The sequence below is a fragment of the Prinia subflava genome, chromosome 1 (assembly GCF_021018805.1).
Source record: "Prinia subflava isolate CZ2003 ecotype Zambia chromosome 1, Cam_Psub_1.2, whole genome shotgun sequence".
NCBI lineage: Eukaryota > Metazoa > Chordata > Aves > Passeriformes > Cisticolidae > Prinia > Prinia subflava.
Genome location: NC_086247.1, coordinates 60,278,267 through 60,301,640, shown reverse-complemented (window position 1 = coordinate 60,301,640; position 23,374 = coordinate 60,278,267). Strand labels below are relative to the sequence as shown.

Sequence of the window (23,374 nt, the reverse complement as noted above, 5' to 3'; positions counted from 1 at the left end):
TTTGTGCTCTGGCTTGCAGCCCCTTGTGGGGTTCAGATACCCCTTACTGCCACGGATGGACACCAGGCTGTCCTGCCTCACTGCCTGCCTTTTACCATAACTCCATCCTCACTGGCGTGCTTTCTGTTGTTTTTCAGGAATATCTCCGAGGCTCCCTGAAATCATGTCAATAGGATCACACTCATTCTCCCCAGGAGGTCCTAATGGGATTATTAGAAGCCAGTCCTTTGCTGGCTTCAGCGGGCTTCAGGAAAGAAGGTCCAGGCAAGTGCCCTTGCTCTCTAAGGGGAACTTCAAAACCAGGCTGTAAGGGAGTCCTGGGCTTTAGGGGATGAAGGGGGAAAGGAGGTGAGAGAGGACTTCTTCTCTCTGGCTCTCTGCTGAATAAACTATCCTAGGCTAAAATGTCTATATATATTATATTAGATAATATATCTATTATTGTTTGTACAATGAAGCTGTTACCCCTCTGCCTTTTTGCCTTTCCCCCATTAATGAAGGGCTTCCTCACATGTCTCGGAGCTGTGAGAGAATTTCAGAGAATCATTTTAACTTATGCAGTGATCTTTTCAACATGTGAAATATGCAGGAACACTGCACATGCTACACTTGCTGTCACCTCCTGTTTAAGACCACTGCTGTCTAAAAGACAGTTTTCTCATTGCTGCACCAGTACGAATTCAAAACAAAGCTGTTTCCCTGAGCTTGGCTGCAGAGCCTTTCTGTGCACTGCTCCTTAGCGAGACAGAACTCAGGGCTTTGAGTCAGGCATGCCCAAGCCATCCAGTCCTGGATGCTCCCAGAGGCTACTTAAAATTGATTTTAACTTGTGTAGTCTCCCAGTGCCAGACCACCAGTTAGCAACTGAGGACTAACAACAGGCAAAAGGTTGCCTCCTACTGTCAGCCCGATGGTTGTTTGATGCTGACCTACCTGCCATCAAAGTCCCCAAAGAGGCAGCTGTATGCAGCACAACTTCCTCACTTTGCCACACACTCCACACTCAAGACCAGTGGTGTGATGCTGTTCTCCAGAAACTCTCTTAATCAAATCCCAATTTTCCTTAGGACCCACAAGCTTTACACCTGAGATTATCTGGGCTTCCCTTTCTTTTTATCACACCTGGATGTAGCTCAGCTCTCTCGTGGGCTCTCTAATGTCAGTTAGGACAGGCATGGCATAAGACAGAGAAATGTCTGATGAGCCTCAGACTCAGTCTTGCATTTGTAGACAAGCATTATGTCTTGGGAAGCACATATCCCAGGCTGCTCAGATTCTTAACCTGTAAAGCAATGCTGTCCTTCAACTGGCAGGCACAGAAGAAGACTGATTTTTGCTAGCAGAGATAACATCAGAAGGTTTCTTCAAGCTACAGTCCTTTGAGATTTCTATGATTTATAGGGATTTCTTCCTCTTTGATGTTCATTTTGCAGGTGTAACTCCTTTATTGAAAATTCCTCTGCGCTCAAGAAGCCCCAAGCAAAGGTGAAGAAAATGCATAATTTGGGCCATAAGAACAGCAACACGCCCAAAGAACCCCAGCCTAAAAGGATGGAGGAGGTGTACCGAGCCCTGAAGAGTGGCCTGAAGTAAGAGGTTTTATCCTGTGTGTTGATTGAAGCTTTCTGCGACATTTTAGAGCCTAGAGAAACAAGAACAGGGATCCTTCCTCACAAGAGATGAACATACACCTCTTGAAGTCTGGATTGTGACACAGCATCTAAAATATTTGTATGGGATACAGGAATACAGGAGGCAGAATCCCATTTCCATTCACATTTTAAGAAAAGCTCCCAAAGTCTGGGATTTCAACATCAGATTTTTTTTCCCTCTGAGTTTCCTAGAGTCCTATCAAAGGCTTATATTGCTTTTCAGATAACATCCCAGATGATAACAGGGCTTTTATCAGCCAGATACAGGGGCAGCGACTGGAAGGCACCAGCCCATAAACTAAGCAGCAGATTAGCTTACTTGAAACTGGTTGTTCAGTGTAAAGAAAACACCGAGCTCTTATACACAGTTAAATAAGTGGGCTACTATTGATTCCCAAAAAGGCAGCAGGGAGCTGCTTTTAGGACAGATCAACGCAAATGAGCTTTTGTCTGTAAACACATCCAGTGAGGAAAGCCATTTGTCGGGCAGATTTTCTTTTAGGATGATCATCAGCCAGCTCGGTATGTGCTGCAGAGCTCATGCATCGTTCTCTGGTTTGTGTTTGCAGTGAGTATCTGGAGGTTCACCAGACAGAGCTGGATAAGCTGACTACCCAGTTAAAAGACATGAAAAGGAACTCACGCCTGGTACGTGCCGTGCTTTGTCATCGTGTAGATGCACAGTGGCCTTCTTGAGGTGCTAGAGCAGCCAGGGGATGGGTGGGGGATACTGGGAATTTGCATTCATGCTCTTCTTCCCTTCTAGCCATGGTCTCATTTGTGATTTCTGTTGAGTGTCAAACACTACTTTCTCATGGTGCTGTTGTGTTGCAAAATTAATCAGTTTTGTGTTCTCTGTTGCAGGGAGTCCTGTACGATTTAGATAAGGTATGCTACTCCCTTTAACACTCATTTTGCAAGGAAACATTAATGTACAGTGTACATGGAAACCTTTCTCAGAGGGATCTGCCAGCCACGCCAACACCAGCATTTTCAAGGAAGAAATCCCACTCCCCTACTCTTTCCAAGGGCTCTGGTATTGCCCACGAATGCAGCATCAAACACCATGTGCTCACTAATCCAGCATCAAATGTAACCCACCAACCCTTTTTCTGTGGTCTGCCAGGTCAAACTGGCTCTGGGATGGGCACAGACAGAGAGACAGACCCCTGCCAGGCAAGGGAGGAAGGAAGCAGAGGAGAGACTTCCTTTTTCTGCCAGCTGACAGCCCTTAGATCCATTTCCTTGTGCAGATTCTCTCAGCCAACTCCACTCAGATGGGGGCTGATAGTGGCGCACCAGGGGGCTGGGAGGGATCCAGGTCAAGCCCCAGTTCATTCCTGCTCCTGTCAGTTCTGAAGAAAGAAAAATGAAAATGTATTTTCCCTGCGCGAAAATTTGAGTGAAAGAAAAGCTTTCAAAAACATTTTCTGAACAAGTCTGACTTTCTTTTTTCAGTCAAAATGCCAAGCTTGGGTTTATTCTTAAAACCAGCTTGCTAAGGAAGACAATGGATCTTGAAATGCAAAACCTGATCGATATTAATACGGGATTTCAAAGTCCTGAAAATATTATTTTTAATCTAAAAAAAAATCTCTGCTTTCTTTGGTGTTTTTTAATAATAATTAGAAAAACCTAGAGAAATTCCGTCAAATAAAACCTCTTTTTTTATTTAAAAATATACATTAGGTAAAGAAGTGAAGGAGCTCCATTGTCAGCAGCAACTTAACAGTAGTAGGGTGGGACAACTGATTCCAGATTCATGGTCAAGGAAATCCTGTGTGTTTTAAGGAGGAGTATCTGGGATCCATGGGGACTAGCAGAGCAAGTGTGGCAGTGTCTTACTGATTTATTTAAAGGTGCCTCACCCTCTGCCTTTTCCTTTCTTTCAGCAAATCAAAGCGGTTGAGAGATACATGAGAAGGCTGGAGTTCCACATTAGCAAGGTAATGCACTCTCTCCTATCATCTTTCTTCTGCATCTGTTCCTATACTATTGAGGAAACAAACCTTTGGCCTCCTACTACCCCTTTGTGCTGGGGAAGCTGCTCCCAGATCTGCTGTTTTTACCGTGATAGGCTGGTGGTCAGAGCCAAAGAAAGGGTTTCTACAAAGACCACAAGGTCCAGCCATGCCCTAAGATACTCCCACCTGCTTTTAGGTACAGAGAGAACATAGGGCTGGAGACTCGCTGGGGAAAATCTATCTGACAGCATGCTTATTGTCAGATTTTAGGTAGAAAGAGAGTTGCATCTGAAAGCAATTTAATTCAGCAGTTATCTCTAGCACACACAGCAGCTAGCTTGGATTTATTCCTGGATTTCACTGCTAATACTTTTGCTGCATGGTTTGGGGCCCGCATCCACTTGAATGCATCAGTGAGAATATCGGTGGAGGTACTTGTGATTTACACTAATACATTTTAGAGCTGGATAAAATCCGTGGCATGTATTCTTTACTTATAAACATATCTGCTGGTGATTAGTTGCTTTTTTGAGCCTGACAAAGGAATGAATTATTTTTGACAGATGAAATGTCTTTTGAGAGTCATTTGAAAAGCATTTGTGCAGCTTCAAGTCCTCTAATTATGACAACCTATCCAAACCTTTTAATTTCAGTCCTCTCTTACTCTTGGAGCTGAAAATAAAAATATAAATCATAAGGCGATAGACTGAGATTTTGTTCCCCAAACCACCTACTCTTGTGCTGGTAACATGAATGGCAAAAATTAGTACTTGAAAAACATTTCCATTCAAATCCTTCCCACTTCAGGCTGCTTAGAGCTAATGGTTTCTGGGCTTATAATGAGACTGAAAAGCACCAAACGCAAGAGGTAACGCTGGTCAGTGTTCCTCAGGCTTGCCAGCTACATGAGTTCACTCTCTGTAACCCACGGCAACAGAGACTAAAGGAATCGAGTTTGTGGTGTCAAAGCCACAGGTTGGGCAGGTGAAGAAACTCTCTTTCTAATGATAGAGAAAGGTTTTTTCAGCAATATTTAATCAGGGACACTGAGATGCCTTCTGTCTTTTACCTGCCACTGCTCTGTAAAGGAAGCAAAGCAAGGAAGATGGGGTGCACAGCAGCAGATCCAACATGCTTGGGGAGCAGATGAGCATGTCCTAGCCACATTCACATGGGCAGGAGCAGGATATCAATCCTGGACTAAGGCTCCCCTCCAATTCAGAAGTAAATACCAAGTGACAGCTAATCGTAGTACTGTCTTTGGCTTGCTGGCTTCGAAGAGAAACAGGAGGGAGAATGAGTGCAGAAAGTTTTTTTTTGTAACTTCAGAATGGCAAAATGCTACCTCTGTCTTCATTACCTTATGCTGAACTGTTTCACTTTGCAAAGCTTTCCCTGGTTTGGGTGAGGTGCCCTCAGGTCAGAGGCTTCAGCCACCAGTTATCCAAGATAGCCTTGCAAAAATTGACCCAAGGCTTTGAAGCCATCAAGACAAGTCCCGTTCCAAACAAATTAGCAACAGCACTTTTTGTTTGAGGTTAAGCAGGCTTGGAAAATGAGGTTTGAAACATGCCTGGATTGTCACATCAGGCTCATCTCTAATGCAGCACACAGTCACAGACTTTGGTGCTGGATGCTTTCATAGAGAGAAATTCTACCATGAAAATCCAGTACTGAGCAGGAGCACTGTGGGACACAGAGTGACCTCTTGATTTCAGAGATAAGAATGGAAAGAGTTAATTTAGGTAAAACCCAAATGTCATCCTGTTTTAGGAGGGATATTAAAAGCCAAAGGAAGAGACAGGGTCTTTCATTTCTGTTCTTCTCACCCTGATAGTCAGGTTAGAAAACCCACATCTTCTGTATCTGACAGATTTAGTTTCAAAAAATGCAAACCACTATATATAGCTGGTGTAGGTACGTACATATATTACTCAGTTGAAGTAAATGTATACATTCAGTACAGAGACTAGAGGGAAAAGAGGGACCAAAGCACAAGGTGTGTAAATCCATTGCCCCTCTGAAGCTAGATCCAGGTGATACTTCAAACAGAGTGTGACTATGTTTTGCAAAACTTCCAGAGCGCTTACAATATTTTTGGGTCCCTAAGTTATGTCAGAGGAGCATAAGAAGACGACTAGCTGTAAATGTCTGGGGGGGGAGTTGAAGTTCAAAATACTTTTTTAACTTGACATCAGTTGTTTGTAAACCCTTCACTTGTGCTGATTCCTAGTATAACTCCCTAGTGTGATCCCCAGTATAACTTCGGGAGGATGGATGGTAAGAGTTCAAAATATCACTCCCAGCTTCCAAGACTACCTATTAGTCAAATATTGCAACAGCCTTGATCCATGGCTGATATTAGGGAACCAAAGCCACTGCTGACCCTGTTAAATGTGCCATTTACCACTTCTAGTCACATTTGGCAGTGTGAGCATTGCAGTTGCCTTTTAAAGAGCTCTTCCACAGCAAGATGTTTGAGAAGCTGGCTGCATTCCTGCCTCGCTGTTAAGATGGGGAGAACAGAGTAGCAGTGCTTAGAGGCAAGCAGGGCAGAAGGTGAATGGCTGGCATCTACTGTTGCTCTGTCGAGGTTTTTACAGTGGAAGTTACTTTTGTCTTGTGTTTCTTCTCCGCTGATGATAATGCTATCACAGCTTCATTTCCTCAGCGCCTCCATTGGATATAATGTTTTGGCTGAATTTTCTTTTAATGCAAATGACTTCAATGTGTTGATTTTATTTTGCTGAGTTTTCTGGGTGTTTTTCAGTACACTTTCTTGTTCCCACTAGGTGGATGAGCTTTATGAAGCCTATTGTATCCAAAGGCGTCTCTGTGATGGTGCCAGCAAAATGAAGCAAGCTTTTGCAATGTCTCCTGCAAGCAAGGCAGCAAGAGAGAGTTTGACCGAAATCAACAGGAGCTACAAGGAGTACACAGAGGTACATCCTCGTCAGTTCATTCTTTTCACTCTCACACTGTTTGAAAGCCATGGGAACTTTGCCACTAATTTCAGGGAGTGTTTCATCCAGATAGAAGAAATAAAAATGAACTCAGCAAGGAAAAATTAGTATTTATTTTTCTTCAGGTGAATACCTGATGGTTATGTGTACCCAAAGAGTTCCTTGAAATAACAGTTTAGACTCTATGAGAGCAGGGTTATACCTAGGAACTGCAGCAAAAGCAAAAAAAAAAGCAAAAGCATAAATCTGCTCCAAACCTACTTAAGCTCCGACTACCTCCTTCCAGCCTGCAGATTTAGGGATGGCAGATTGACTGGAAACCATGTGCCTACAGACATATGCTGCATCCTATGTGTTGCACTTGCTGTGATCAAAATCTATTTTATTAAACAGGCAGTAAATGATGAACAACAGCCTAATAGTGTTGCAAACATCCGGACACACAAACTGTGACAACCTTCCAAAATCTGAAGGAAGAGCTGGAGAGGATCTGATACCCAGTCTCTCACAGTCTTCTTTCTTAATGTAGTTCATGTTTCTGGAGAGATTAAATCATGCTGGGAGCCACTTTGGCATAGAGCTGCTGCTGTTGGCACGAGTCCTGGCTGAAGAGCACCAGAAGAGTGAGCGGGTTGCGCTCCAAGGGCAAATTCTCCTTTTGCCTTTAGGAGGATTAGCACACAGCAGAGGAGCATGGGGTTGCAGTGCCAAAAAAGGCAGGCGTAGCTGCCATTTTTTAGGGCCAGACCTAGCTAAACAAGAGAGATGGCTCTGAGATTGATTTTATTGCAAAATATCTTTAATTTGCCCAACAGGATATATCTTTACAAAACAGACCTTAAAAGAAGTCCTGAAGAAGTTTTGTCTGACCTCACTGTTCTCTTTTCCAATACAGAACATGTGTACCATAGAAGCAGAGCTGGAAAGCCTATTGGGGGAGTTTTGCATCAAGATGAAAGGTGAGTGCCATTTCACCTTTCCCCTCTTTCTCAGAAAGAGTAGCAGTTGCTGCACACATTGGTGAGGGAATTGAGACACGCTGAGTAACATGCATTTATGACAGGTGGGGTTTCCCAGCTCCCCCACCCATTGCTGAGCCTTCAAACCCCCAATTTACACCCCTGCCCACTGGAAAGGGTTACAGAAAAAGGAACACCAATGCTTACAGACTTTCTGAGATTCTGCTTTTTGTTTTCTAGAGTAATCCACAAAGACTTCCACAAAGACTCCTCCCAACAGCCAAAGCAGTTCAATTTGGCAAAAATTACAGCAAGGCTGCTGTAATTTTTGCCTCTATTTCAGTAATTCTTTGAGCAGGTGACTAGGAAATTATCTAAATTTCTATGGAGTTGAACTTGAAATTTAAAATACTTTCTTAATTTGACATCAGCTATTTCTAACTCCTTCACTTTTGCTAATTGTGACCAATACTATTTCTGACCCAATGTAAAAACAGCAAAAAGCTGGGGATATTTTTCGTAGATAACTGTGATGGCATTCACCTTTCCATTTTATTCCTTGTCTTTATGACAGGGGAGTTTATGGGTTTGAATACAATGGAATCAGTTTTATATGAAGCCTTAATGGTATTGCTAATGCTGGTATCCCTTTAAGACTCAATGTCTTAAAGAAGAGATTGGGAAGGGATATCTTTTTTGGATCTTCAGTCACTGGCATGAGAATAGTTCTATAAAACAAAATCAGCATCTAAATATTCATGAACTCTTAATTCTTCACTTGATATCTTGCCATTTAAAACATCCACAGTATTGCTGGTGGAGTTTTGAGAGCTCACAAACCTCATACAAGGTTTTGATTCTGCCTGCCTTGTCACAGTTATTTCCTATGATTGCGTTGCATAAGATTAAGATTAATCTTAGATTAAATTAAAATAGCTACTCTGCACTCTCATATTAGAGAAAACAATTGCAGCAGATGTTGGAGTTCTCCTAGCTCCATCCCTCAGGTTTTAGATGAACACACAAAGACTGAGCCAGATCCTGCTGTACAGGAGCACAGCAGAACCACAGCATGGACCTGCTGAATGAAATAATGTCACAGAGTGTGTAAAGGGACTTTCCAGCTCTCTTGGAGCATTTCTTTACTTGCTGTAAATGCAGTGCACAGTTCCTGACAGTGGGACATATAGCAGAAAGTGTCACAGTGTCACAAATGTCTTGGCTGAAGAGGTCTGGCCCCTTTTGGATGCCAAATCCTCTGGCAGAACTCAAGGGCTCTGGAGAAGGCAGGTACTGCACTCACGTGCAGGAGAAGAGCACAAAGCACAAGCAGCAGCTGCTTCTGCACAGTTTGCATCACGTAAAGAAGGCCGAATTAGCAAACAGCAAAGAGAAATATCGTATTAAGTATTCTCTAATTAGGGCATCTGAGATTTCTATCTAGATAGTTTTCCCTAGGAATAGGAATGCTATACGACAGTACAGCCGTTGCTATTGCTAGGTCTTGCAACAGCTCTGGCACAAAAGCCTGCAGATCTCACAGCAAGTTTCCCCCTTAAGTTACACTGCAGCATATCCAGCTAACTTTAGGATCTAATTTAAAATCAAAGCATTCCTCTCCCCAAAGCTTATCTGTTCCTAGCCATTCCAGTGAAAGTTATTTTTATTTTGTGCCCTCTGTCACTTACACTGAAAGCAAGCCAACCTACACAATGCTGTCAGGAAGCAGAGGAGCTGCACAGAGCTTTTATGACTGGTATTTATAGAAAAAAAAAAGGCTAATCATTTTTCAAAATCAAGATAATAAATGTGCCAGCAGGCTTAGCTCACTGGTGAGGATTAGTCAGTTGTTGAAATTTACTAGGAGAGCCACTGTGGGAATTCCTGTATGGACTCTGTGTGTCCTGTTGTGATGTACAGGGAAGTGCCCTTACAGCTGTTTGAAGAGCCAGGGCAGCAGGAGGTGAAAAGCCCAGATGTTTCACTCAAGGGAGAGCAATACACTGGCCTGACACACGGGTGGCTCTGCAGCACGGAGCCCACCAGCAGCAGCAGGCAGGGTCCAGGAGCCCAGCATCCTGCACACCAGCACAGCTGCACGTGCTGCTGAGCTTCAGGTGGCCCTGTCTCCTTACCACAGCCATGTGATGGCCCTGTCCCCTAATTACTTGTGCTCACCCCCCAGAAGCAATCTCCTGTCCTGTCTGCATTACAGGCCCAGTGCTTTTATAAAGGTGTGATGTTTGAAATTGTGTGATAGAGCCATTGGTTCCTGCCATTTTTTTTTAGTCCCCAAAAGCCATTCAGCCACCATAAACTTGTTTCCTGTGAAAGTATTTATGCCCTGTTGTCAACTCAGCATTTAGCCTCTTCTTCATCATGCTGAACAGACTTGACCAGCCTGGTTGGGCCAGTCACAGCTCACAGATCTAGACATCCATATGGAGTTTTAAACTGGAGTTTCCCCATCCACTGGGCAAAAAAAGGACCTTTTATTTTCCTCACGTGCTTTTGGTGATGCGTCCCAGGAGAGATCAAATTCACTTACAAAAGCATGCCTGGGGAGAGAGAAGCAGTGGTGGAGTGCTAGTAATCTTAAATTATTTATAAACAGTAAATAAATTAGAAAGGAATTGGTAATATGAGCTCTGTGCAAGGGCCTCTCTGTTCTGTTAAACACTAAGATGAGCAAAGAAAACTATTTTCTGGTCAAAGAAATGGAAGAGGCAGATAAGCAGATCATGAGAACAGTCCATGACTGCATGCAGGGATTGAGTTACTCCTACAGTACAGCTAGCAGGACTAATTAATCCCTGCAAATACAGCCAGCACTAGGGTTCCTCATACTTGCCTTGATTTTAACACATTCCTGTATGTTCTGTTGTGGCATCCCTTTCTCTGCCACACGCTTTGTATGTGGCCTCAGCACAGTTTCTGTGGGCACTGCAACACTAGAGGCATAGATTTAGGCTCACACAGGCAAAGCTGGGTAAGTTTTTATACCAAAACAAGTGCAATGGCTACATACTGAGGGGACCAGGGAGAAAGGAGAAGCTCCCTCTGTGGGAAAAACAGCCAGCTGAATCCTGTAGAAAAGCAGGTCAGCAGGCCAGGAGAGGGATGGTAATTCCCCTTGGATTTCAGCGTGGTCCCTCAGGAAACTTTCATTTCATACGCACAGTGCTGATATAAAAATAGCATTGGTGTGTCCTACCTTAAAAAACCCCCAAAGCACACATAGATCACAAGTGCTTTGCTGTGCTACTTCTCCCACTCTGGGGAAAAACGGGATTAATTTGGTATTACAGATGTCAGTCATATTTTGTGATGCACTTACTATTGAAAGACACTCAGCTATTATGGGAATGATAATGTTATGGAAACGCCACGCAGAAGGAGGCTGTGCTGCTTGCTGTGTCTCTGTGAAGATGTACTAAAAAGGAATCTGTGTTAGAGTGTAGAGCTCGGTCGGGTTAGCGTTGAGCAGCACTACGGGGGGATCAGCAGCTCGCCTACACCTCACCATGGGAAGGGCTCTCAGCTGAGTGTCTGAAGCCAGATGACGTCAGGAAGCTCTTTTTCCTTTTTCTGTAGTCATTATATAAAAGGAAACTTCAGGTTCTCATAGGGAAAAAAGCTGGAAGGTATAAATCTTCCACGTGCAAGAAACCACAGCCCAACGAATTTTATACAAAATAAAGAAGAAAATAGAAAATTCAGATGGTAGGCTGCCTTGGTTTGGAGGGTGCACAGGCAGCAGTAAGAGGGGCGATATGAATAGCAGCTGGGGGGGCTTGGTCTCTTCTGTCCAAGTGTGGCAGTGGTGGCCCTGGGCACACCACTGCCCCCCACTTCTGGGCTCAGCCATGCTTGGCAGCCCAGGCCCTCCCACAGCCCCTCTGTGTCTTTCCTTTTCAGGTCTGGCTGGCTTTGCTCGGCTCTGCCCAGGAGATCAATATGAGGTATGTGTGCATGAGTTTACTGTTTATTAAATAGCAAAAGAATCAAAAGGAAGGCATACCTCTGCTGCTTTTTACATCAGGATAAATAACGCCTTTTCACAACAGTGCCTCAATAAACAGCTATTATTTTTCCCACATGTGCTCTGAAAAACCTTGCAGTTCTCTGTATGTCTGCTTTTGTCAGGACATCTCTCATAAGACCTGGATTTTACATGCAAAGAACTGGATAATGGCTATTTGAAGAACTGTGAGCTTTTCTTTTTTAGCTTTTAAAAATCTTATTTGTTACAAAAGTTTCTAATTTTCCTGGAAAAAAGCGTATGCCTGCCCCATCCCATTCACGTAGGGCAAATGGAACACATCCTTGCAAGGATCCTTTACTGAATGCATAGGACTAATTCATCATAGAACTAAGTAGCAGAAAGACACTGAATAACCCTTTCTTGAGACCCAGATGTTACCTTCTGTGAGGCTGCATCAGGATCTCTGGGCATTGCAGTGTTGCAGTAGAGAACATCAGGAGCCTATTAATTAGAGATGGATAAAAATAAAAGCCTCCAACTCTACCAGAACAGAACTAACCTTGCAAGAAATTTGCAGTGGATTGATAGTGGATCCCCCCATCGATCATAGATTAATTTGTTCCCATTTTCATTCCCTGTGACAAATGACTCCTGCTGCTCGCACTCCTGCTTCCTCTGTGGGGTCAGTTTGTTGGTGCAGGTGTCTCCTAGCTGGTCCAAAGTGGTCTTCTTGCTCTTGATGTTTCAAATTGGGTTACTGCACTATGGATGTCATTCATTTCCATCATCAGACAGCCAAAACCTCGCAGCTGGGGAACTGATGGGGAATGGCTGAAAGCTCACCTGCCTGGGAAGGCAGGAGTTCCAGCAAGCTGTAGATGTTAGGATAGACCACGGGTGTTTTGATCCTGCCCTCCCAAATTTCCCTTGCCCTGCCACTTTCTCTGTAAATGGAATTAAATGCCTTGCAGCTTTGTTATGAGTCATCAAGTTACATGAAGTTAAAAACTTGGGTGAGGGGTACACTACCAAAAGAAGCAATTAGGAGAGCTGAGAGATAGAGATCCTCCAGTAGATTTTTCCTTCTGACACGATGGAAAGTGAATGGGCAGCACGTACATCACCAACTCTTCCAACCTTTCTCAAACACTTTCCCCCGTTCTGTTTCTGATATTTGTGCTTTGTGAGAACAGATTTCTTAAGAAAATAAAAGGGTTTTTCTTTTTTAGATTTTCATGCGTTACGGCCGTCAGCGATGGAAACTGAAAGGCAAAATAGAAGTGAATGGCAAGCAAAGCTGGGATGGAGAAGAGATGGTTTTCCTCCCTCTCATTGTTGGACTGATCTCCATTAAGGTATGCACACTGACTCCTTTGCCCGCAGCAAGGCAGGAGTCAAGAACCTGCCTTCTCATGCATCATCAGTAAAAACACAGAAGCACATCATTAAACTCTTTAGAATTGAGCCATAATTAGTATTTCTGACACACCTACTAAAGTGCTGTAGTATTGTCCAGTTTAGATACTACAAGACTAATCAGTTTGTGAGAGCTGTTGGAGATATTTTCTTCTCAAACTGGAGTCTTTCCATCACTGTTCCATCTCTTCATTGCCCCCAGCCTCCCAACACAGTTTTCTCCTGGCAGGAAGTCCCTATGCTTTCTTTCCAACAAGCCTCCAACATAGAGATACCCAGTCTCTGACCCCTGTATAGGAATTGCTGCTAAAAACCATTCCAGATGTCCCTGGTTAGGTGGCTTAAACTGAAGAATGTCTTAAAAGTCTTAGGGGAAATGGCCCACTTAGACACTGCAAAGACTTTATGAAAAAAATGCAGGTGATTACAAAACCCACAACCAAAATAATCCCAAATGCGTGAGACAGTAGGTTTTCAATGAAAGGCAAGTTGTGACACACAGTGAGTCACCCTCCTCAATCTAACACACAGGTTTAAGGTGGAAAGTTAGGAGAGAACCCCTTTTTATAGTACACAAGAATCCCAGTATTATTGAGGTTAATGTGTATATTCTCTTCCCTTTCTGGACTCTGTCCAAACACTTTCACATAAAAGGCTCAAGAACTGACTTCAAGCAAGCAGCTAAAGGCTGGTTTGTGTAGGAGCTGCATGTAGAACTGTCACTGTGAATTTCAAGGCAAATATATCTCTAAATATGAATAGTGCTCTACTCTTACTGTAACAACATATACGGAGGTGGTTCCTCAACAGTAGATCTGTGGAAGTCCTCACCAAAGGCCATCCTTGGTGCAAACAATTACATGGCTTCAGAGTTACAAGAGGGAAATACCTGGAATGGAGCTCCCTTGGGAATTATTAATTAGGCAAGTTACATCAGGGGATTCCTAGTCAGGAATTTGTCAACTGCTGAGACACTCTATGCCCTCCCTGTTCTCAATCTTCCCTTGGGCTCTCATTATCATTAGTGAAAAGATCAAATACAAGACTAGACAGCCAGTATGGTTGTTCTCTTCTGATTCCTATAAAAAAAATAAAAACATAAAACATGGAATCATGATCATATGCAGCTAAGCATTTCTTAAAAAAATCAAAATAAAACCACTACCAAACCCTAGACTTTTTTTTCCTTAAGTAATGCAACAAACAATCATATTTTAGAAGCTTTCTAGCAAGGGGGCCAGGCCAGACAATCAAAACTATTATCTTGGGATTAAGGATTGCAATGCTTTGGGTGGTCCTAAATATCCTGTTCTCGTCTCTTGCAGGTCACAGAAGTTAAAGGGCTTGCTACTCATATCCTTGTGGGAAGTGTAACCTGTGAGACAAAAGATTTGTTTGCAGCTCGGCCTCAGGCGGTTGCAGTAGACATTAATGACCTTGGCACAGTAAAGCTGAACCTTGAGATCACCTGGTAGTAAGTAGAACTCCTTGGTCAGTTGGTCAATCAATCAATCAATCGGCTGTAAAACTTCAACCAAAGCAAAAGGGTTCATCCATGTGGGTTGTTATTTCCATATTTTTCCCTGCCAAAGAACATTGCGAAGGAGCTGTGGCCCAAGTTAGGTACATGAGAAGTAGTTCATGGTCAGCCACAGTTGCCTGCTTTTCCCGTGGTAAAGAGGGTTGTGCCTGGATTCAGCTGTTAAATTAGGTTTGGTAAGTACTGACATTACAAGGTATGGAAACTGCTTAGTGATGATAGATCTCAGAATTGCCTAAAGCTTACTTCCAAGCTTAAAAATGGGATATAACTGAGTGCTCATATATATATATATATTTAATTTTTTAAAAGATCAGTGTAAAAATCAGTGCTGGATTTATTGATTTACACTAACGTAGCAAAGTCCAGGAGCTGGCCCAACTTGAAAAGGTGGCTTTTAAGGGCTTCATACACCAGAAGAGTGATGGGAAATCTCTTGGTGTTTTTTATTCACATTGGTCAGCACAGGTGAGCTGGTAGCCTTAGGATACAAACCCAATTCTCACTGCATTTTTATGAAATAAGTAAATGTCATTTCTGAAGAAACATTGATGCATTTAACTTTTTACAATCGTGTGCTGTTTCTTGTAATGCAATAAACATGAAGCCAGCAATAACAGCTCCTGGTTTCCTTTATAATGCAACAGCTCTGTTAATAGTTGAGCACCTTTCTCATTAGTATGTGTGACATTTGGCAACTCAAATCCAAGAATACTTTTCATGGGAGAAGAATAACATCAGACTACACTACATAAATGATTTCTGAGGGAACACTTTTATCAGAACTGAAAACCACACTTCTGAGACTACTGTCTAATTAACAACATTTTCTTTAAACACTTCAGTTTAAAAACTTGCTACCTCTGGGTTTTGATGTGCTAATAAACCACCCTTTCAAAAATGGTTTCTATGGACCTGAAAATCCCTCTTGCTCAGCCTAACAACCTTTTATTTTCTTCCCTCTTGCTTGTGTATCTGTAGCCCCTTTGATGTTGAAGACTTAACCCCATCCACAGGAAATGTGAGCAAGGCATCTGCTCTCCAGAGGAGAATGTCCATGTATAGCCAAGGCACTCCTGAAACACCAACCTTCAAGGACCACTCATTCTTTGTAAGCTCTGTTTGGCTTCGTGTTTATGTAATGAGAAACCTTAGAGCAGTTCAAACACTGCAAACATTTCATTGCTTTACATGTCTAAGCTTTTTTTTCCCCTGGTTCCAGCAGGTTACCCTTACAAATACTTATAAAGCAAGTGCATTCCTAGCTGCTAATCCTAAAAGAAGGTGACTATGATCCTGGCATCTTTGAAACTATGTGGCCAATTAATGCATACTATCCTTCCTGCCTGACTTCTGTGATACTTGAATAATCTTTTAAAAATGTGTTTTCATTTTGCAACAATAGTTAAACAACCATTATAGCACAAGTATTTTTAGGTATCCTGTGATAAAATTTGCCCCTGTACTGAAGATATTCACAGGGTGTTCCTACATTTTGCATGAATCAAATTCTGAATGCTTAATCAGACCATCTGTACAGAGATTAACTTTACAAGTGCCGCATCCCATGCCTGTAATTTAGTACTCTGCTACAAAGCATTCATTTAACTTGCCCTTCCTCACACCCTTTTTGCTTTAACTGTTGAAGAAATGGCTGCATCCCCTGCAAGACAGGCCAAAGTTGGCAATCTTAGATGCTCTTCAAGACACTTTCTTTGACAAGCTTCGTCGCAGTCGCTCTTTTAGTGACCTGCCATCGCTCAGGCTAAGCCCGAAAGCAGGGCTAGAGCTATATGTGAGTCCTGGTTTTCATTTGGTGAAGGATTTTTTCAGTTCCTGTGTGGCATTTCCATTCCCACGCATGCTTCGTGTGTTGCTCTCTGTTGCAACTCACTCATTTTGCTGACTGATTAGAGGGCAGGACATAACTGTGAGCCCATGCAGCTTACATTAAATCAAAATTCCTCTTGGTTTCTATAGAGATAATGATCAGAAGTCAACTATCTGTGGGCAGAGAGCAGGGCAGGAATACAAGCCAACAGTGTTCTTAAAAATCACCTGCTACACTGATGGATGCTCTACATTTGCCTAGTAACACGACTTTCAGAAGCTAAAAGCATACCCGTGTCAAGGGAAAGAAGAAATAAACTTTGAATATGATTATGTTTAGGGGAAAAAAGGCTGCTAATAATACTAGAAAAAAAATTCAAGTTTTGGACACTTAAACCCTAGGCTTGGCAACATGTGAATGCCTACAGTTCTTTCCAGTAAATTGTCAGCAAAATAGTAGTTGCCTTCCATCTGTGCCGTGCATTTCCGTGAGCAGGTCACATAACAAAGCAAGGTCTGTAGGTCAGATAGGCAGGTTGTGACCCCTGTAGTGATTTTTCTTCATATGTCAGTCAGAGATGAACATAAATATATATCTGCCCTGATAAGTCTGCATAGGCTGGTTTTGCTTCTTAAATGATTGGTGTCCTGCTCAATACACCACCAATTTTGCTGACACATTTCAGCAGAAACTCATGTTGGATGGGACTCTTGTATAACTCTTGTTCAACAATTGTTCCAGACATCCAAGCCACATGCAGGACACAGGATAAAAAGAAATAGTACAGTACTATCACCATTTAACCACCATGACACTAGAGAAACTTCTGGAGCAAACTGTGTTACATTTTACAGATTGCTACTTTAGAAGTCAGAAAATAAATATAACTGAAATCTGTAATGAGTAAGAAAATGCAGACAAGGTGGCTTACGTACAATCCCATTAAAAGAGCCATGGTACAGGAACTAGAGCAGTGCACTGGAAATGCTGTTTGAGAGAATATAGCAGGGTGAGCAGTACTCATGTCCCTCTTCTGGAGATGTTTCTAAAGCTCTCTGTTGAGCAGAGAGATGCTGAGCCCAGGTTTTCTAGCAGTTTTCATGCTGAAATTGAGGAGCTGTGCCAGATGAAAGCAGAAGTTTGATTTGAAATATTTTTTCCATCTCTCAAGTCTTGAATGCTTCTTTAATCTTTTTCCTTGCCTTTTTCTTTCCTGAGCACATGCTGTATTTCTATCCTCCTTCCAATGCTGCATGAAAAACATTTTCTCCCTATTATCTTTCCAGTCGAATTTGCCGGATGATGTATTTGAAAATGGGACAGCGGCCACTGAGAAGCGGCCTCTCTCCTTCACTTTTGGTGACCTGCCTTACGAAGACGCCATGCCCCCTGCCAACTCAGCAGAGCCCCCGTGTGCTCATGTCAGCTCCAGCCCTGACATCACCGCCACCCCCACCCAGCACCGAGCCCTTGAGTCCTCCCAGAGCTCGGGCCTAGACTGTAGCAGCAGCAGCTCCCGCAGAGACTCTGTTGCTGAGCCAAAGGACCTGCCGTCCCACGGAGAGGGCGCCGTGGCTGAGAACAAGAACACCCCAAGGGCAGCTCCTGAAGTTTGCCAAAAAACCTCTGATGCTGGGAGCGATCGTGTCTTTGTAGAAATGAGTGTCCCGGTGTCCCTCCTGCAGGACACGGATGAAGGCTCAGAACTCAAGCCTGTGGAGCTGGATACCTATGAGGGCAACATCACAAAGCAGCTGGTCAAAAGGCTTACATCAGCAGAGACACCCCTGACCCCAGAGAGGCTGCCATGTGAGGGATCCATTAGTGGGGAATCAGAAGGATATAAGTCTTATCTCGATGGAAGCATTGAGGAAGCCTTGCAAGGGCTTCTCTTAGCTCTTGAGCCACATAAAGAGCAGTATAAAGAGTTTCAGGACCTGGATCAAGAAGTGATGCATCTAGATGACATCCTAAAAGTGAGTACATTTTCAGAAAATAATACCCTAAAGAAAATCTGAGCAGGTAGAATCTTCTCGCCTGCCTCACAAACATCAAAGTAGACTTTCTGGAGAATAGTAGAATTCCCTGCTAGCTGTAGATTTGCTCCTTCTTGGAGCATCCTTTCACAATGTTGCATTTTTAAATTTTTGTCAGCAATGTGCTTATCATAGCCTTGTGTCCTCAAGCAACAGATCTTTTATCAAAACCTGGGGGAAAGAGAAAAAGGTGCTATGACAGAAGGGTAGTTAAATTACACCCTTCTCGGAACACTTTGTGAACCATTGTGAGTCACCACTTGTGAACCCATTGCTTGTGCCATACTGGAGATCAAATATAGCCAAACTTTTACCTTTGAAATCTGTGAGTCACATCCTCAGTGGGTGTGCTTTACCATACTAGCCCTGAACTCCATGGAGCTGTGGAAAACTACACTAGCTGAGGATCAGGCCTTGTAGCCATAGAAGCTCAATTTTCCAAATTGCCAAAGGGATTTAGAAGCACGAGTATCAGAAGGTTGCTGTCCCCATGTCACCTGGGCATGACCTTTTCCTTTTTCCCTCACCCATTTTCATAATGAGAGACATCCTGTCATTACATCAGGATGCAGAGAGTAATGTTAAAAATTGGAAGAAAAAGGGTTTGCATGTGTGTTGTTAATATGTTTACTGCAGATCACTGTTACTCGTACCTCCCCCATGAATAACAACTCATGACACGGTACTCTGCAAACAGTATTATATGGCAAATAATCATTTCAAATGCTTCATATTCATATGCAAGTTGGTCTGCTAGTCATTTAAGCCTCATCATTCAAAAACATGGCTGAGGAGGAAGCAGGGAATCGTTTATTCTACCTTATCTTTTTACAAAGAAACTTTGTTAACCTCTTAATTCCATTGCTGTTTACAGCTGCACAGTACTTACCCAAGTTAAGTGCATTTTTTGACAGTCTGCAGCCCCTGTTCCTTGCATTATTTATTCCTAGAGAGGTTTGAGCAGGCAGAGGTACCATTACTATTATTTTCTACTTGGTACAAAGAGGTCAACTATGCAAAGGGCAGAGAGACAACGGAGACTGTTTATTTAGGCTGCTTTGATTAGAAGTTACAAACAGAGAGACATGGATGGCGGCAGAGAGGATGGACATGTGCAGACAGGATTCCTGCACGCTCGAGATGGACGCCTCTTCCAGATCTGTTGGAGTCTGGGTGTCACCTGTTGATCAGCTCACAGATTGACACTCAGCATCATCAGCAACCATTCAGAAAGGGGCTGCATGGGCTCCTCATGCAGAAAGGTTGAGCTGGAATCCAGCTGTGGCTGAAGAAACCTCTCTTGGCCATATTAGATGAGCGGAGAATATGGCCCATACATTTGTGTTTGCTTTGTTTCAAGCCCTGAAGGAGATGGAAGCTGAAACCATTGGTGCCGCACAAGAGGCAGGATACAGCACTCACCCGTGTCACAGATGTGTTGGGAAGTGTGTTTGATCAGCTAATGACTGTACAGTCAGTTTAAGGACTCAAACATCCTAAGTGCAAATGTATGACCATTAGTATTGTGTGCAAACAAATTGCAAATAGAACTCCAACTCCCTTCAGCTCTAGAGCAGCTGGTGCTGAATCTGAACATTGGAGGCCAATGCATTTTCTGTGAGCTGAGACAAAGTCATGGCTCCTGCTTGGGACTGGAGGATATGGCTTGTGTAATGGCATCAGTGGCTCACGTCTGTTTCTGATCAAATAATCACATAGAGTGAAAGATATTGAAGTCCTTGCACCAACCAATGGAGATGATCTCTCAAGTTACTCTGATTCTTCAGGACTACTCTGGAAGCAATTCTGTCGGTGCATGTGGAAGAATTGCGACATGGGGCCAGGGTCTCTCATACTTCCTACAGCAACAGCAAGGTTTCCTTTGCATTTCTTCCCTGCAGTGAGGTGGGATGGTTTCCCTCCTCTCTAGCACTGTTAATTTCTGAGTTACAGTACTGCCTTTCCCTGTCACCTAGGAATCTGATGCCTTATTGGCTTTTCCTTGACAATCCATTTGGCTTCAAAAGCCACAAAACTCCCCTCATTCCATTAATAAATGTGTGCCTAGGGGACCAAATTCATTCCTGGCTAAGGTCTGTTAGAGATACGTCTGGAATAAATTAGGTAGTGCCACTGGATATGTATAAATTGGCTTCTGTGGCTAGAACAGCAATTAAGGAATGTGCCTTCCCCTTTCAACTTCCATTGCATTAATTCTCGCCATTCCTTTTGGAAAATGCTGAGAGCTGTGAAACTTGGATTCCAGAAGTACTTCTCATTTCTATAAAACATGCTGAATTTTGCCTTTGAGGGTTTTCCTTTGGGGAAGAGAGTGGGTAGCATGAAGAGGGGAGGAGGAATGAAAGGCTTTTCCCAGTGCTCAGGCTTTGATTGTATATGCTATGAATATGAAGGCTTGAAATGAAACACCCAATAAAACAAAGTTTTAAAAATAAAATGAAGAATTTAAAATTTTAAGCTTTATCTTTTTTTTTTCCTTATCTTTTTTTGTAGTAGCTAATATCTGGGGTTTTCACTGGTTCATTCTGCCTTTGCAGTGCAAGCCAGCAGTAAGCCGAAGCAGGTCCTCCAGTTTAAGTCTAACAGTTGAAAGTGCTTTAGAAAGCTTTGATTTCCTGAACACCTCTGACTTTGATGATGAGGATGGTGGTGGTGTGGAGGTTTGTAATGGTGGAGGAGGTGCAGACTCAGTATTTTCAGATACTGAGATTGAGAAGAATAGGTAAGTTTGTAGTACCTGCCAGCTGTGCTTATGCCAAACTGACACCCCGGCTCTTTGTCACTAACAGGGGATCCTGGTGCACAATTTATTCAAGGAAGACTGACTAATCCTTGATGAGTTTTAGGGTCAGAGGACACCCCATGGCTGCTGCATACAAAATCTTTAGTTTCTAGGACCATTTCTTTTCCCCTATTCAAGTATATGCAATCTGTCCTCCAAAGGAGAAGGGTAAATTAAATTAAGCTGACATCAATACTGGCAGAGCCTCTTCCTTGACATAGGTTTGGACCTGGCTTTCCTTGGATGTAATTACTAATTCCTCTGTGGTTTTTCCCCCCTCCCTTTGTCTTTTCTCTCTAGCCGAATGAGTCTTTGCAGTGGATTAAGCTTGTCAGTAACAATAACACAGGGCCAGATTTAAGCAGCATGATGTAGGTTGCCTTTGGAATGTAAGAGTGATGACTGGTACTCTGTTCATGGCCCTGCGTGTTACCTGCCCTTCTTTCATCACTTTTGGTCTTTCTGACAAAAAAAAAAAGGCAAAAAAAGAGAAAACAAAAAAGCTGTGGTGGTGTGCCGTGGCCTGCCATTGTTGTGTGACTTTAAGATGCTGTGCTTCAATCATTGGATTTTAAAAGCATGTTTGCATCTTTTGAGCTGACACGATGCCCAGCAGGCACGTAAGCGGCACTAGAGCTGGAAAAAAAGAAAGGAACACGGTTTCCTCCCTGCCTGCACTTTCCAACCAGGGAGCTGTACTACTCGCAGCTTGCTTAAAGCAATTTGAGTGCAACAAGCAGCCACCATGCAGTTCCCATCATCTCATGTCCTCATTCCAGAATAAAACTTGATGGGAAAAAAAATTTGGGAAATTGTGTTGCTTGCTAAAGTGGCACTCTGACCTCAGTTCAGTCTGTGCCAATTTAAGGATCTAGCATTAGCCAGTTAAAATAGAAATTAAAATTTCTTTTTTCCCCCTCTGGCTCATCCCCAGACAGTGCAGATTCCCGCTTCCATTTTTAGATGTGTAAGTGTGTGACTCAGTGTAAAGATTGCAAGTGTTGAAACTTCTGAACTTGCAGCCAAACACACTTGCCATCTGGGGACTGACCTCAGGTTTTGCATTTAAACATAGGGAGGATCATTTGTACAGCAAGACAATACTGAAAATAATTATTTAAAACACAGACTAGCTCTATAGTTGAAACAATTGGCAAAGCAAGCTGTACACATTGTGTCTAAAACTGCAAATGAAAACATCATGTCTCTTACTTCAGCAGTGGTTTTCCTTTCCTTCTGCAATGAGCCTTAAATTTGGCAGCAGGAGGACTCGGAAAGCACAGAGCTGTTCTTAGCAGCTCAGTGCTTGGGCAGGTACAAATTGCCACGGTGCTTCATCCAGAGCAACTGGGCAGGTGATTCATCACAGATGGGAGGAAGCTGTCACCACCAAGGGACAGTAATCACGGGTTAACTAAGCCTGCTGTTGAGGGCATCACATCACCCAAGGCAAGCCAGTCAGGGCACAGGTGCTGTGTGCAGCCAGGGCAGCCCTGCTCCTCTGTGATGTGATGTGCTCATCACCAGGTTTGTGTGTGCTTTCAGCTCTTCTGCCGTGCTCTTTGCTCATCCCCTTGTGTGTGAGTGGGGTGGGGGTGTGTGTGTGTGTCTGCTGCGGCAGCTGCTGGCCCTGCACTCACCTCCTCCCTCCTCCCCAGTTACAGGACGGAGCACCCAGAAGCCAGAGGCCACCTGAGCGAAGCCCTCACCGAGGACACGGGTGTGGGCACCAGCGTGGCTGGCAGCCCCCTGCCCCTGACCACAGGCAACGACAGCCTCGACATAACCATAGTTAAGCACTTGCAGTATTGCACCCAGCTGATTCAGGTACCAGGCCCGCCTCATTTGGGCATTTGTTTTAAAATCATTCCTGCTTACAGCATGGGTACAAGCAGGCTGGCAAGGTCAGCGCTGCTCCTGCGAGGCAGTGGGAGGGCAGGGCTGGGACAGACACCATGCTGGGCCAGGATGGTGACACCCTCACCCGAGGCAGAAGTGCCTCCATCCTTTCCATCCTGCCCCATTTCAGAGCAGAGTTGATATGTGAACTTGGCACCAGCTGTGCAGGAGGGCTGAGGGCAGGGCGGTGGGGGACAGGGCCATCACCTGCTCTGGGTTACAGGCTCCTGCTGCCTTTGCTGGGAAGTCCTCAGTGGAGGCTGTTCCCAGTTAAAGCAGCCCACATCTTCAAAGGTAAAACAGGAGCCCTGTCTCCACTGTTTAAG

General features: G+C 43.5%; 1 protein-coding gene across 4 annotated transcripts in view; it reads left to right on the top strand.

Annotated features, from left to right (window-relative positions):
* RIPOR2 (RHO family interacting cell polarization regulator 2) overlaps positions 1 to 23,374 on the top strand; it is a 71,058-nt gene that overhangs the window by 34,499 nt on the left and 13,185 nt on the right. For 2 of the 4 annotated variants that reach the window (XM_063397777.1, XM_063397786.1), the window contains exons 2-15: positions 138 to 264; positions 1,434 to 1,589; positions 2,222 to 2,300; positions 2,517 to 2,540; positions 3,545 to 3,598; positions 6,409 to 6,558; positions 7,475 to 7,538; positions 11,457 to 11,500; positions 12,753 to 12,878; positions 14,265 to 14,413; positions 15,461 to 15,590; positions 17,597 to 18,286; positions 20,905 to 21,089; positions 22,808 to 22,976. In XM_063397777.1, the coding sequence (XP_063253847.1) occupies positions 138 to 264; positions 1,434 to 1,589; positions 2,222 to 2,300; positions 2,517 to 2,540; positions 3,545 to 3,598; positions 6,409 to 6,558; positions 7,475 to 7,538; positions 11,457 to 11,500; positions 12,753 to 12,878; positions 14,265 to 14,413; positions 15,461 to 15,590; positions 17,597 to 18,286; positions 20,905 to 21,089; positions 22,808 to 22,976 (2,147 nt within the window). Of the gene's footprint in view, positions 1 to 137; positions 265 to 1,433; positions 1,590 to 2,221; positions 2,301 to 2,516; positions 2,541 to 3,544; positions 3,599 to 6,408; positions 6,559 to 7,474; positions 7,539 to 11,456; positions 11,501 to 12,752; positions 12,879 to 14,264; positions 14,414 to 15,460; positions 15,591 to 16,127; positions 16,275 to 17,596; positions 18,287 to 19,398; positions 20,877 to 20,904; positions 21,090 to 22,807; positions 22,977 to 23,374 lie in introns of those variants that run through there. The other 2 variants (XM_063397801.1, XM_063397791.1) reach the window with 2 other exon arrangements.